At 42.3% G+C, this 16,152-nt stretch overlaps 1 protein-coding gene across 1 annotated transcript in view; it reads left to right on the forward strand.

Moving 5' to 3' along the window:
- Positions 1 to 16,152, forward strand: part of edil3b (EGF-like repeats and discoidin I-like domains 3b) — a 302,390-nt gene that overhangs the window by 98,440 nt on the left and 187,798 nt on the right. Inside the window, exon 3 of the mRNA XM_059969361.1 lies at positions 7,439 to 7,468. Within this exon, the coding sequence (XP_059825344.1) occupies positions 7,439 to 7,468 (30 nt within the window). The remainder of the gene's footprint in view (positions 1 to 7,438; positions 7,469 to 16,152) is intronic.

Here is a 16,152-nt window from a genome sequence, read left to right on the forward strand (position 1 = left end):
GATGAGTCCTTGAACACGGCCCAGTCTATTAACTCAAAGCAATCCTGTAACGACTCCTCTACCCTCTTACCTCCTGTAGCCTTGCCTGAATATAGGTAGAAAGAGGACAGCTAGATGATTAGATTTCTGAAAACATGCTCTAGGTATGAATTGGCAAGTGTTATTAATTGTAGGGTAACAGTGGTTGAGTGTGTTGGGACTCCTGGTGCTGGAGGTGCTATGTTAATGATAATTGGACAGAGAGTCCCCAGCAATGATTTGAAAGACATAGCGGTACCTTGTTCCTTGTTTGCTGATCGTGGCACTCATTACATTTGTCTTTGGCATTATATAAACTGTGGCCATGATCACAGAGGAGAAATCTCTCAGTAAGTAGAATGGATGGCACTTAATCATTACATGTTCCACTACCTCTGAGCACCATGAAACACAGTCCCCATCCCTTGCCTGCTTCAAATCAGCATTCGGTCCATCCAGTGGATCGTGAACCCTTGAACTGGACTGCCGCATCTGGCTTATCCATTGGCTAGTTGCTTGTTGGCAAGGGGGCTAGAGAAGCTGGGCTTGGTGTGGGCTGTGTTGCTGCCTGCTACGGAGAGGCATCGGAGTTGGTGCCCTGAGAGAGGTGTGCAGCCTAACAGCGATTGATTATCTTCATTTTCACTGTGATCACAAGACACTGTTTAATGCACTGGTTGATAGGTTCTTGGTAAGTCAGGGCATAAAAGGATATGGGGAGAAGGATGGACAGTGGGGTTGAAAGGGAAATGGATCAGCCAAGATGAAATGGTGGAACAGATTCAGTGGGCCTAATGGCCTAATTCTGCTCCTATGTCTTATGTTGTTATGGCTCCAGTTTCCTCCCACATTCCAAAGATCTGTGGGTTTGCATTAGTAAGCTGTGGGCATCCTATGTAGGTGCTGGAAATGTGGCGACACTTGCGAACTACCCCAGCACAATGATCGGACTGTGCTGGTCATTGGTGCAAACAATGCATTTCACTGTATGTTTTAAGGTTTCAATGTACATGTGATACATAAGGTAATCTTTCATCTTTGAAACAGTACGATGTTAAATATCAAAATACAAAATTATTTGATTTATTCTCTCTCTGTGCTAATAAAGCCAAGAATGTTGTACATTGTGTTCAACTATGATCTCATAAATTTGCATCACACAGTTCATTTTGCCAAACCTTACACTAACACTACACAAGTAGTGTTAAATTACATCTATCACATGTCGAACATTTTACTTAACTTTTTTTTAGTAAAGTTAGTTACAATCCTCATTATTCACTACTTCAAACTTCCAAGTGTACCTAGCTTCCATTTAAGTCATCAACGTAAATGGAGTTTTGTGATCCTGCATCAACCATTGTGTAAAACTATTTCCTGAGTAGAAACAGAAGATGGTGGAGGAACTCAACAGGTCAGGCAGTGTCAATGGCAGGGGCCCCCAACCTTTATTATGCCATGGACTCCTAACATCAACCGAGGGGTACATGGACCCCAGCTTGCGATCACCTATAGGAGAGGAATAAATAGTCAGTGTTTCGGGCTGAGACCCTTCACCAGGACTGGAAAGGAAGGGGGCCGAAGGCAGAATAAGAAGATGATGGGTGGAAGGTGTACAAGCTGGTAAGTGATTGGTGAAACCATGTGAAGGGGGAAGTGGAAGAGGTATGAAGTGTGAAGCTGGGAGTGGATCAGTTTAAAAAAAAGTAAAGGGTTGAAGAGGATGGAGTCTTATATTTGAGAAGAGAGTGCCATATATTTCCTGAGATCTAAGAAAGAATATTTCACCATTAGTTTTGCACTCTGCCCCTAGACCATAGGTGTCAAACTCAAGGCTCACGGGCCATATCCGGCCCGGCGTACAATTATATCCGGCCCGCGAGATCATTTTAGATAGATCTATTATTTTAATTATTAATGGCCTGGCGATATGAAGCCTATGATTGTAAGTTAATACCAATCATAAAAATAATGCTTGCTCAGCAGTCTTCTTCATAAGAAATGGAATTTGTGAAGTGAAACACTTTGTAGTTATAGCAGAGACTGAGACACGTGAGAACAGGCTGAAAAAATGGAGGCAAAGAAAGCTGCGTTCGCACGCGCCCGACTGATCCGGCCTGCATGAAGCTGCATTTTCCCAATCCGGCCCATGACCTAAAATGAGTTTGACACCCCTGCCCTAGACGTATGTTCAATCCATTTTGTACTTCCCCTTTTGGAGCCACGTTACAACAGACTCACATAAGTACAACAGATTTTGCACATGTTGGAAACCCAGAGCTACACACACAGTTTTTAGCAGTGGTTGTCATTTTTACTTTCATATTCCAGCTTTTTACCCTTTCCTTTCCATCATAATAAGACCAGAAGACATAGCAGCTAAATTAGGCCATACGACCCATTGAGTCTGCTCCACCATTCCACCATGGCTAATTTATTATCCCTCTCAACCCCGTTCTCCTGCTTTCTTCTTGATGTCCTTACTAAGCAAGAGCATATTGACCTCTGCTTTAAATCTAATGAACGGTTTCAGTCCAAAACGCCGACAGTTTATTTCTGTCTATAGATTCTGCCGGACCTTGTAAATTCCTCCACAGCATTTTGGCACAAGTACTTAGCCTGGAGGCAGTGATGAAAAGGAAGGTGTCTTCCACAAGGCTGGACTTTCATTGGTGATGTTGATAGATGGTCACAGTTAAGATGGAAGTGGGTGCAAAATCTCAGTCTTAGGTTTATCAATGTACTGTTGTAGTGAAATGATCAGTATGGACGGTATGCAAAACTAGGATTTTCACTGTACCTTGGTACATGTGACAATACTAAACTAATTTATCTATTTATCAATATAATAATAAAATGGAGCCCTTGTACAGAATTCCCCAAGGGTTAACTTGCAGGTTGAGTCGGCGGTGAGGTTAGTATTCATTTCGAGAGGACTAGAATACAAAAGCAAGGATGTAATGTTGAGGCTTTATAAGGCACTGGTCAGGCTGCACGTGGAGTATTGTGAGCAGTTTTGGGCTTCTTATCTAAGAAAGGATGTGCTGGCACGAAGAGGGTTCAAAGGAGGTTCATAAGAATGATTTCAAAAATGAAAGGGTTAAGATATGAGGAGCTTTTGATGGATCTGGCCCAGTATTCACTGCAGCTTAGAGAAATACGGGGGAGATCTCATTGAAACCTAACAAATATTGAAAGGCTGAGATAAAGTAGTTGTGGAGAGGGTGTTTCCTATAGGAGGGGAGGCTAGGACCAGAGGACACAGTCGCAGATTAGAGGGATGTCCATTTAGAACAATGATGAGGGGGGGTGGTTTCAGCCAGAGGGTGGTGAATCTGTAGAATTCATTCCTACAGACGACTGTGGAGACCATGTCATTGTGTATATTGAAAGCAGAGGTTGAAAGGTTCTTGATTAGTCGCACTGTCATGGTGACAGGGAGAAGGCAGGAGAATGGTGTTGAGAGGGATGATAAATCAGCCACAATGGAATGGTGGAGCAGGCTTGATGGGTGCGAATGGTCTAATTATGCTCCAATTCTTATAGTCTTATAAGAATGCTTGGAAGGAAGGATGCGTAGGTTTATTTCGAGAAGAGGCTCCCTTTAATTAGTTTTGAAGCTTCATCAAAAATCCAACTTTGTCCTTCCAAGTGATACCGGATTCCAGCAATCCCTGGAGAGTGAGATTCAACACCAGCTGGGATGAGTGTGGAACCAGCTGCCAGAAGAAGTTCAAAGATAAAAGTAAATTTATTATCAAAGTCTATTTATGTCACCATTTCCTACTTTGAGATTCATGTTGTAGCAGGTATTTACAGTGAAATAAAGAAATGCAACGGAATTTATGCAAATCTATAAATAACCAGACAAACAATATGCAAAAGAAGGCAAATTGCGCAAATAATTAAAAAATTAAGAAGTGGTGTTTGCGAGCTCCTTTGTAAGAGATGTTTAGATAGGTACATGATAGGAGAGATATGAATGGCTAAGGTCTAGGTTCTGGTGGATGGGTCTAGACAGAAGACCTGCTTAATGTCAACTAGATGCATTGAAGGCCTGTTTTCGTAGTGAGCTAGGACCCCAAATTTGGGCCACTGGTACCATCTGGGAGGAATAATTCTTATAATGATTTTTGGAAAGTTATACACCCCTAGTGCTGAAAATATGTGGTAGCATTGCAGCGGTGGTGGCTTTCTGTGTGTTAGCTTCATAGTCCATGAATGGAGGAAGGTGGAGTACAGAGCTAAGCTACAGGAGAAGATTCTGTTTGCAACTGTGAATGATAAATGCTGCAGAAATACATCTCAAGACAGTGAGGAGGTGTCAGCCCTTCAGTGTCAACAAGAAGCAGCAGATAGCTGCCTACTTCTCCATGCTGCCCATGCCACAAGAGAGGGATACCAATCTGTCGTGATCTGCTCAGAAGACACAGATGTCTTTACCATGTCTTTAGCATTTTGTGACAAGATTGAGGCCCCAGTGTTCCAGGAGTGTGGCGCTAGAACCAGTACAAGGCTTGTAGACATCAGGAAGGTTGCTGCCACTGTTGGCACAGAGGTCTGTAGGGCTCTCATCGGGTTGCACGCATATACAGGATGTGACACTGTAAGCGCTTTTGCTGGCAAAGGGAAGACAAATGCCCTAAAACTTCCGACCAGCTACAAGGAATCTCAGGACACATTCTTAGAGTTGGGTCAGGAATGGGACCTCTCCCCAGAACTGATGGACAAACTGGAGGCATTTACATGTCTCCTGCATGCCCCAGAAGCATCGACCACCAAAGTCAATGAGCTCAGATATCACCTTTTCTGCGCCAAAAAAAAGGTGAAATCGAAAGTCATTAACTCCCACCATGCAAAGGCTGCTTAACAAAACACATACAGCGAGCCAACTACCAGGCTGGTATATGGAGAAGATGTTTGGAGAAGGACCCACAAGTGCCAAGCCCTGTTGGCAGAGGATGGAAGATGGAGAGAGAAGAGGAAGGTGACAGTCGGTGGTGCACTGGATGGAAGGCCAGCCAGCACCCGATGCTATCCTGGATCTACTGGCCTGTAACTGTCCAATAAAATGTTCACTCCCAAGATGTATGTGTGTTGCAAATAGCCTCAGGTGTACTGACATGTGTAGACTGGCAGACTGAGAACTAGGCATCCACCTCAGAGAGTGAGGAAAGTTCAGATGAAGACGTGGGAGACTTGGAAAATTATTACGATTATTAATAGGTTATGAAAGTATGGAAAACAGTCTTTGATAAAGTATATTCATTTTACAACCAAATGGGGCCTAGGTTATGGCCGTGTGGAGCCCCACATTTGAATTATTGTACTGTAATTCTATATGCTATGACAAAAACTTAAGATTGTTTTGATTTGATACAACAATATGGAAAATATCATGACATTGATAAAACTTCAGAAGTCATTCCAGATGATGTTTTTTACCTTTTGGGGAGTGAGGTAACATTTTCTGCTGTACTGATGTTAATGTGGAATATATACAAAAAGTGACTACCTATTTGAAGTAATAAAGCTACCACTGGGTATGCAATGCTATCTCATATTTTCTAACTCTGGAGGTGTATAAAAATCACTATGAGCATTATTCCCCTCGGATGGTGCCGACCAACCCTACTGGCTCACGGACTATACTCTGTAACTCTATATATGACTCTCAGAGGCTGGAGCCTCTCCATAATGCAACTGCAATTACATCTTACAAGTGAGGAATTGACAGCCTGCGACAACCCCAAGATAGACATCACCACCCTCTTTTAGACCGTAAGACACAGGAGGGGAATTGGGCCATTCGGTCCATTGAATTTGCTCTGCCGTTCTATGATGTCTGATTTATTATTCCCCCAACCTCATTTTTTTGCCCTTACCCCATAAACTTTGATGCCTTTACTCGTCAAGAAAATATCAAACTCTGCTTTAATACACCCAATGATGTTGCCTCCACAGCCGCCTGTTGGAATGAAATCCACATATTCACCATCCTCGGGTTAAAAAAAATCCTGCTGTTCTCTATTTAAAATGGATGTTCCTCTTTTCTGAGGTTGTGCCCTCTGGTACTAGACTCTCCCGCTATAGGAAGCATCCTTTCCACTCCCACTTTACCTTGGCCTTTCAATATTCGATGAGAACCCTCCTCATTCTCCTAAACCCCAGCAATTACAGGATCAGAGCCATCAAACTCTCCTCACAAGTTAACCCTTTCATTCCCAGGGTCATTCTCATGAACCTCATCTGGACCCTCTCGGCACATCTTTTCTTAGATAAGTCAACCAAAACTGCTCACAATACTCCATGCAGTCTCACCACTGCCTTACAAAGCCTCAGAATTATATCCTTGCTTTTAAATTAAGCAGGACCTGGAACTTTCAACCCCCGATAATTCTTGCTTGTCTCGTCTATGTCATTGGTGCCAACATGTACACAAATTCCAGCTGCTCATTCTCCCCCTCTAGAATCCTGTGTATCTGATCTGAGACATCCTGGCACATGGGAGGCAACTTACCTTCTGGGTGTTTCTTTCACATCAACCGAATCTCCCGTCTGCTCATCCAAGGATGAAGTCACTAATGCAGTCCTCTTCTCTCCCTTTCCCTTCTGAACCACAGAGCTGGACTCACTGCCAGAGTCCCATTCAATTCAGCTTTCCCCAGTACCTTTCTTCTTTCCACTGGTCCCTGCTGAGTGCCTAATAGATTGTTATGACTGCAGCCCGCCAAAGCGCTCCAAGAGGCCCAGAGCTCTTTTTAAACCTTGTGTCGCCTCAGCCATACAAATGACTGCTGACGATGACTGTGGCACACTGAAAAGTCCCTAAGGTCCCTGGGATCTTTTTAAACCTCACGTAGAACTTATCTCCAATGTCAGTTCTTGCATGCTAAAGCCATTTGAATGAAGATCCTCATCAGCAGATAAAGCTGTTCTTTATTCTGTGAGCAGACTTGTGTGCTGATTCTGGTAACACTTAAGAACAGTTTAAAATATTTTAATGCTAAAGTAAGTGATAATTTAAATTGTTATTTAAATAATATTTATTATTTTCTTACAATAATATTTTATAAATGATAATAGTTTTTTAAATAACAGTTATTTAAGATGTTAAAAAGTTATCCTTCAGTTTAAATGTCCCACCAAACATATCCTGGTTATTGACGCAAATTATGCATTTTTCTCTGTATTTAGTCGTTTTGATGTTCATGTGACAAATTAAATTAACCTCTTTCTTTCTCTTTCTGTTGATGAATTAACAAACTTACAACATTTGTATCTAAGCTTGAATGCTTCAGTTTCGTAACTGAAGACAATTAAATACTGCAAATATTCACGCATAAGTATTAGAGCTGACAGCTGCATAGTGTTTCGCTATTTTCCAACTATTTAATGACTCTGTATTTAATGCCAACAGCTCCAGATGGAGAGGAGTCAACTACAGCAGGTGGGATATTATTGTTTGCTGCATGCACAATGGTCAATTTGTCTGGATATGCATAATACCTGTTACCAGAACAGTCTAGCATGCAAATAATAGTACCCTGCAAATGTTAAATCTCATTGATTTGGGAAGATGCACTTTCTGTGTATTCATGGCCTTTAGCACTAAATGTAACTTATTATACAGACCCTGCATTAAATTTTAAATGGCTGCCCACGCATGCTCAATGGCTTAATGATATTATGTCCTGCTTAGACCTTGAAAAAATTCATTATTCAGTTCTTAATTCGGTTATAAAGTTCCATAAGGTCTGGGGACCTTTTATTGTGTACTTTCATAACCTTCCTCTTAACTAAGATTTTTTTTTCGGTCCCTTGCTTTCAGCTCTTTTTTTTGGTAGTAGGCATTATTATCTTCTGTTTTTAAGTGTATTTACAGTTTGGGGGGTTTGAATGTCCTGATTTATATTCTCTATATTGTGTTGTGGTTGGTCTGGAGTTTTTTTTTGTTACGGGGCTTGGGGAGGATACTAATTTTACATGTTTTCAATTTGGGTGCTTTCTCAATTATCTTTTTTGTATTATATTATTATTGTATGTTTATTTTTGCACTGTATTAATGTTCTTCATTTTGATTTGGGTTTTTTTTTTCTATTTGTAGCGATGTAGAAAATGCATAAAAAATGAATTAAAAAAAATTTAAATGGCACAGTGGTGGTTAGCACAACACTTTACAGTTCTAGTGACTCCGGTTCATTTTCCGCCGCTGTCGGTGAAGAGCTTGTATGTTCTCCCCGTGACCGTGTGGGTTTCCTCCAGGTGTTCCCGTTTCCTCCCACAATCCAAAGACGTACCAGTTGGTAGATTAATTGGCCATTGTAAACTGTCCCGTGATTAGGCTAGAAATTAAATCGACAGTTACTGGCGACGTGGTTCAAAGGACTAGAAGGGCCTATTTCCTGCTGTATGTCAATAAATAAATAAATGTTTGCCTATTCCCCTGTCTTCTTCTTCTTAAACTCATCACCCCACTGGGGCATAGGTCCAACAGCTCACCGGAGTTCTCTGTTCCTGGGCCAAAGGTCGATCAGCCCTTTCGGTTCCCCTTTCACCACATATACCTTCTAAGCAACAATCCTTTCTCTCCCAGGGATGAGGACTTTGGAGCTTTCGTTGGCATTTCAGTAGCACTGGATTTTTACGAGATGGGGTTGCGAGCCCCATGCCCAATTTTAGCAGCCAGACCTGGGACTATCCATGGCCAGAGTCGTGGAGCATGTCCTATTAACCTTGTGTCTTATCAGCCAAAATGTAAAAAAAAATTCTTGCTGAAATGTAAATGATGAACCCAGAGTAGAAACAGAAATACTTTCATGTATTCCATGCTTAATATGCTTATGACACTTCTTTCTCTCTGCCCCCTCTCTCCGACATTTCCCCCCACCTTCACCCAAGCCCTTGAATGATTCAGTGATGCAGTCGGTAGCAAGGCCAGATAGAGAATGTTAAAGGAGTGTAGGCAGCAGAAAGTGTGTGTGCTAGAGGTGTAAATGGGGAAGAGAGGAATCAGATTTGAAACAGTCAGAAAGGGGAGAAGAAAAACATCTGAATACTGGAAATCTGTTCAACGAGATATCAAATTTCTAGAAACATACTGAAAACAAAGTAAATGTTGGAAACATGCACCTTCATTTTCTGATTTTAGATCTGATTCCCAGAGTGCCAGAAGTAATCAGAGTTTTAGCATTAAGCTCCAAAAGTTATTAATTTCTGAGCATGTTAAAACATCGTATTGATGACTATAGCTGTTAGGATTTATCACTTTAAGTTGGGAGTACTTCTTTATACTTTTATGGACAGCACAGTAGTGTAGTGGTTAGTGGTTATAAAAATATATCCTTCTTTCTAAATTAAAATGGCTAGAAAAATGTAAAATGTAAATTGAAGAGAAAAAGAGTACCTTTGTTAAATAGTGAGGGATTAGGTAGTGTTGATGTTGAGAGAGAGACGTGTGTGTGCTTGTACTCCAGTGACTGAAGGCCAGCATGTGGATATAGCAGATGTTACATTAGTCTTTACAACAAGATAGTTTGATTCTGGGAGTAAGAAAGTCTAATTGGAACTGTATCAGGCCTTGCTGAAAACACATCCTGGTAAATTCTGCACAGTTTTGATCTCCTCACCTTGAAAACTCGTCATGGAGAAGTGAATTTTTGCTGGGTAGGCAGACTTGCTTGACTGGGAATGATTGACTGGAGTGACACTGTATTCTTCAGTGTTTGGGAAAGTGAGGGAACTGTGATGGAGAGTCTTGGCACGAAACACTCCATAGATGCTGCCTGACCTGCTGAGATCCTCCAGCATATTGAATGTGTTGCAGAATCTCTTGTGCTGACAAAATTGGTCATGGTCTGAATAGGCCTAAAGCTGGTTGAGTGACTGACCGTAACCCTAAACCTAATCCTAATCCTAACTCAAACTAATGGAGAACATGCTGACCCTGAACCCTTGTTAACTCTCCTTTAAAAGACTCCCACTTGTCCAACGTTACTTCACCTGCTACAAATACACTTTCTCCAGCTTCTGCCTTGTGCTATCAGAGTCGGCCTCGGCACAACCTAGATGTTCGACATTAGAGACAACCTTACCCCTTTACATTGGTGTCACATGCTTGCTATGGTTCTGTCCGTACAAGGTCCTTGAAGAATGAAGTTAATTATAGATAATCCAATAAAATTGATTAACGATAACCCAATATTCAACCTTGTTCATTTCTAAATGATACGGTAGTTTAAAACATTGACCATGTTGCAGATAGAACACTGAACATTACAGCTCCGTACAGGCCATGTGACCCATAATGTTGTGCCAACCTTTTAACCTGCTCTCAGATCAATCTCACCCTTCCCTCTCACAATACCCTCTGTTTTCCTTTCCTCCATGTGCCTGAGGGTTTCTTATATGCCCCTCTGTGTCTGCCTCTAATTCCAGCCCTGGCAGAACACTACACTCACCACTCTCTGTTGTGGAAACACTTAATTCTGAAATCTCCCTTATACTTTCCTCTAATCGACTTAAAATTATGATGTTCGGAGTTCATGCGGAATTTGTTAAATGCATATGGAATGAAAACTTCTTTCAAAGGTTTGTTTGTGTTGCAAGAGGGCTTTTACTTCAACTACGCTATTATTATAGAATTATTTTTGGATGATACTATGTGGTTGGTTGAGGCCTGTTAATTTAATTTGTTGATTTCCACTGAGACTCATTCATTTATGTTCAAAATCCCTCCTGTGGTTCATCCGAAGCAATCCTTAAAAACAACGACAAGCACAAAATGCTGGGGAAACAGCTGGTCCAGCAGCACCAATGGAAGGGAATAAAAAGTCGGCATTTCAGGTTGAGACCCTTCCTCAGGACTGGGAAGGAAGAGGGAAGAAGCCAGAATAAGAAGGTGGAGGGAGGGGGAGGAGTAAAGCTGGCAGGTGATAGGTGAGACCTGGTGAGGGAGAGGTGGGTGGGTGGGGGAGGGGTGATGAAGTAAGAAGGTGAGAGGGCATAGGAGGAAGAGGTAAAGGGTGGACAAACAACCAATGTGCAAGGCAACAAACTGCAAATACAAGAAGAAATAAATAAATAAGCAGTAAATATTGAGAACATGAGGTGGAGAATCCTTGAAAGTGAGTGTAGTTCAGTGATGGAGAGAGTGAAGTTGAGTGAAGTTATTCCCTCTGGCTTAAGAACCTGATAGTAGAGGGTTATGCTTTTGAAATGCTGGTGAAAACCACATTTGTCCTTTATAATTAGATTTACTTTCGGTTTAACGGTTCATTTCAATAACTTTATCAGTCAGTCATTTATGTTCCAGAAGGGTATTATGCGTCTTTCATGACTCTGAACCAAGATGAAGGAGTTGTGTATTGCCTTTCTGATAGTTCCACATGACCAAATTAGACTGCCATAACCAAGCTGAATGATGCTAATATTACCATTGTTCCTCAATACACAATGTAATCCTTTCCAAGAGAATAGTGAAATCGAAAGTAGTTGTAGGAAGATTGTTCATGGGAATTCAAAAGCCATTTGCCTCAGTCAGATCTCTAGTGGTAGTCAGAGATGTTATTGGTTATTAAACTTGGTTGGTGAACTTTAAAACAGAGATGAGAATGAATTTCTTTAGCCAGAGGGTAGTGAATCTGTGGAATTCCTTGTCACAAATGGCTGTGGAGGCCAAGTCAATGGGTACATTTAAAGGTGAGATCGATAAGTTCTTGATCAGTGAGTATGTCAAAGGGATTAGGCAGGAAAATGGAGTTGATAATAAATCAGCCATGATGGAATGACAGAGCAGACTTGATGAGCCTTTTATGGTCCTACAATATATTATACACAGTCCATTCGCTCCATGTTATGATGTCCCATAAGATTTACCAAAAGAAGTTCTACACTCTGTCACCTACAGGACAAGTGCTACACCTCCTCCCTCACCTCCATTTAAGGCCCCAAACAGGCAACATTTCATCTGCAAGTCTTGGGATTATTTACAGTTTCCAGTGCTCCTGGTAAGACCTCTTCTATGGTGACGAGACCTATCGTAGATTGGGGCACCGCTTTGTCCTGTGGCCATACATTTCAACTTAACTTCCCTCTCCCGTTCTGACATGTTTGTTCATGGCCTCCTCTACTGCCATGGTGAGGCCACTCTCAGTCCAGAGGAGCAACACCTCATACTCCATCTGTATAGGCTCAAACTTGATGCACGAACTTCTGGTAATTGCTCCACACTTCCCCTTCTCTTTATCTACGATTCCCTATTCTGGTTATCCTCTTTTCTTCTCCTCACAGGCCCATCAGCTCCCTCTAGTTCCCCTCCTTTTTCCCTTCCTTTCACAGTCCACTGTCCCTTCCTATCACATTTCTTCTTCTTCAGCCCTTTACATCTTCCATCTATCACCTCCCAGCTTCCTCCTCCCTCCCCCCCCCCCCCCACCAACCACCTTCCCACTCACCTAATCTCACCCATCACCTGCCAGTTTATACTCCTTCCCCCGCCTTCTTATTCTGGCTTCTTCACCCTTCCTTTCCAACCCTGAAGAAGGGTCTTGGCCCAAAATGTTTACTGTTTATTCCCCCTCCATAGATGTTGCCTGACCTGTTGAGCCCACCAGCATTTTGTGTGTGTTACCTAAATTGTTTACAGTGGTGCTAGAAAGTTTGTGAACCCTGTAGAATTTTCTCTGTTTCTGCATAAATATGACCTAAAATATGATCAGATCTTCAACTAAGTTCTGAAACTAGATAAAGAGAGCCCAATGTATTTATTGAGAAAAATGATCCATGTATTTGTTGGAAAAAGTATGTGAACGTCAGAGGCAATAAAAACAGAATCAACAAACTCATTCGTAAGGCCAGTGATGTTGTGGGGGTGGAACTGGACTCTCTGACTGTGGTGTCTGAAAAGAGGATGCTGTCCAAGTTGCATGCCATCTTGGACAATGACTCCCATCCACTCCATAATGTACTGGTTAGACACAGGAGTGCATTCAGCCAGAGACTCATTCCACCGAGATGCAATACTGAGCGTCACAGGAAGTCATTCCTACCTGACTCCATCAAACTTTACAACTCCTCCCTCAGAGTGTCAGACACCCTGAGCCAATAGTTTGGTCCTGGACTTATTTCCACTTGGCATGATTAACATTATTATTTAATTATTTATGGTTTATTTTGCTATATTTCTACACTATTCTTGGTTGGTGCGGCTGTAACGAAACCCAATTTCCCTCGGGATCAATAAAGTATGTCTGTCTGTCTGTCTGTATAAGAAATAGGAGCAGGAGTAGGCATCTAGCCCGTCAAGCCTGTTCCACACTTCAATAAGATCATGGCTGATCTGACTGTGGACTCATCTCCACCTCCCTGCTTTTCCCCCATTACCCTTAACTCTCCTACTTTGCAAAAATCTAACTAACCGTGTCTTAAATATATTTATCAAGGTAGCCTCCACTGACTCATTGGGCAGAGAATTCCCCAGATTCACCATCCCTTGAGAAAAGCAGTTCTTCTCATCTCCATTTTAAATTTACTCCCCAAGTGGAAACAACTTTCCTGCCTCTATCTTATCTATCCCTTTCATAACAGCATTTTGTGTGTGTTGCTTGGATTTCCAGCATCTGCAGATTTTCTCTTGTTTGTGATTAAAGAGAGAGGTCACAGAAGATTGGCCAAATTGGTACAAGCTGATAGGAAGATAGCAGCAGTGTGTTACAACACCAGTGTTCAGAAGGGCATATTAACACACAACATGTCAAGCCTTGAAGTGGATGGGTGACAGCAACAGAAGACCACAAATATACTCGCAACGCCCACTTTATTAGGTACAGGAGGTACTTAATAAAATGGCCACTGAGTGTACATGATTATTGGTCGTAAAGTAGCAAATGATCTTTGACACAAGATTTTCTTTCACTCCTGGAGATAAGAACTAATAAGAAATTAAAATCAAACCAGGCTGCATTTGGAGGTCTACAGATGAGCAGGGAAATAACAATAGTTCCAAATTTGCATGACTAAAATAAATGAATTCCTAGTTCATCATATAATTTTAATCATAGACTGTATTCATAAACAATCCAGACAAGAGGTCTCTAATAGTTGTCAAAGACAACCATCAAAAATTAACAAGGTATTTCAGGCAAAGAAATTTAATGCATGTGTGGTAATTTCTATGCCAAACTAATGAAAGAAACCCCAAATTTGTATATTTAATAGTCGAGAAGTTGAGGTTTTGTGGTGATTCATATGGCAAAAAATAATGTTTAATCTAGCACTGAGTCATAATGACAGGGAAGTTTCAGGTTCAGTTCCCGCACCTGCCTTGAAAGGCTGCCATAACTGTATCGCTTAAAGCTGGCTCTTAGGAACGGAAAGTAGTCAGGGGATTACCTCTCAAGACTGATTTGTGGGTTTTAGATAACTTCAGGACCATTGCCTATTTAAATTGTGAATGCTTTCCTTGTCATTGTATGTTTGTAGTGGTCACAGCCATGGTTTCACTCTCAGTTAACCTGAGCTTGTATCACCTATTAGCTCATGTTAAGAGTTATGGGCTTTTAGATCATCTGCAAAAACAAGCCTTCGACAATCGAAAGGAAAGGAAATACAAGATATTCCAGGCCCTTTCCTGAAGTTCCCTGCAGAGAACATTCCTGCAATTGTCCACAAGCTTTCCTGCACACACCCATCCCCACTCCTGCATCATTTATGATGCAATAAATACTTACCCAGGGATCTCTGACTGTCACCTCTAGAAGCTTTACAGCTCATCTGTGAGCATCGCATCTAAGGATCTTTTATATAAAAACAGAGGCTAATATTTTAAACATATCCTTCATGCTTGCAAATCAAAAGACAAGAGGTTGTGCAGATGCTGGAAGTCCAAAGATACGCAGGTTGCTTGAGGAACTCAACGGGTCAGGCAGCATCTATGGAGAGGAATAAACGGTTGGCATTGCATGCTGCAAACAAGAGAAAATCTACTGATTCTGGAAATCCGAGCAACACACACAAAATGCTGGAGGAACTCAGACGGCCAGGCAGCATCGATGGAAAAAGTAGAGTCGACGTTTCGGGTTGAGACCCTTCAGCAGGACTGGAGAAAAAATGATGAGAAGTAGATTTAAAAGGTAGCGGGGGGGGGGGGGGAGAGAGAACTACCAAGTGATAGATGAAACCTGGAGGGAGAGGGATGAAGTAAAGAACTGGGAAGTTGAGAGGAGGTGAGGGAGGGAAAAAGGGATAAAAAAGGAGAATGGGTGGGGGTGGGGTCGGGTGCATCACCGGAAGTTTGAGAAATTGATCTTCATGCCATCAGGTTGGAGGCTACCCAAATGGAATACAAGGTGTTGATCCTCCAGCCTAAGTGTGGCCTCTCCTGACAGTAGAGGAGGCCATGGATGGACATATCGAAATGGGAAAGGGAAGCGGAATTAAAATGGGTGGCCACTGGGAGATCACATTTTTTTCTGGCGGATGGAGCGTAGGTGCTTCATGAAGCAGTCTGTCAATCTACATTGGATCTCACTGATAAACAGGAGGCTACACCGGGAGCACCGGACACAATTTATGACCCCAACAGACTTACAGGTGAAATGTTGCCTCACCTGGAAGGACTGTTTGGGGCCTTGAATGGTAGTGAGGGAGGAGGTGTAGGGGCAGGTGTAGCACTTGTTCCGCTAGCAAGGTTAAGTGTCAGGAGGGAGGTCAGAGGGGAGGGACAAATGGACAAGGGACTCACATAGGGAGCGATCCCTGTGGAAAGCAGAAAGTGGGAGGGAGGAAAAGTTGTATTCGGTGGTGGGATCCCATTGGAGGTGGCGGAAGTGTCGGAGAGTTATGTGCTAGACGTGGAGGCTGGTGGATTGATAGGTGAGGACAAGAGGAATCCTATCCTTGGAAGGGTGGCAGGAGGATGGGGTAAGAGCAGGGGTGCGACATTATGTGCAGATATCCTTCATCAGGACTGGAAAGGAAGGGGGAAGAAGCCAGAATAAGGTGGAAGGGGAGGGAAGTATTTTTTCCCAGCTTCTCACTCATCCCCACTATCCAACCCACCCACATTTCCCATCGAATGGTCTCGCCTATCACCTTGTACTACTTCCCGTCCCGCCCCACCTTCTTATTCTTCTC

The sequence above is a fragment of the Hypanus sabinus genome, chromosome 5 (genome assembly GCF_030144855.1).
Source record: "Hypanus sabinus isolate sHypSab1 chromosome 5, sHypSab1.hap1, whole genome shotgun sequence".
NCBI lineage: Eukaryota > Metazoa > Chordata > Chondrichthyes > Myliobatiformes > Dasyatidae > Hypanus > Hypanus sabinus.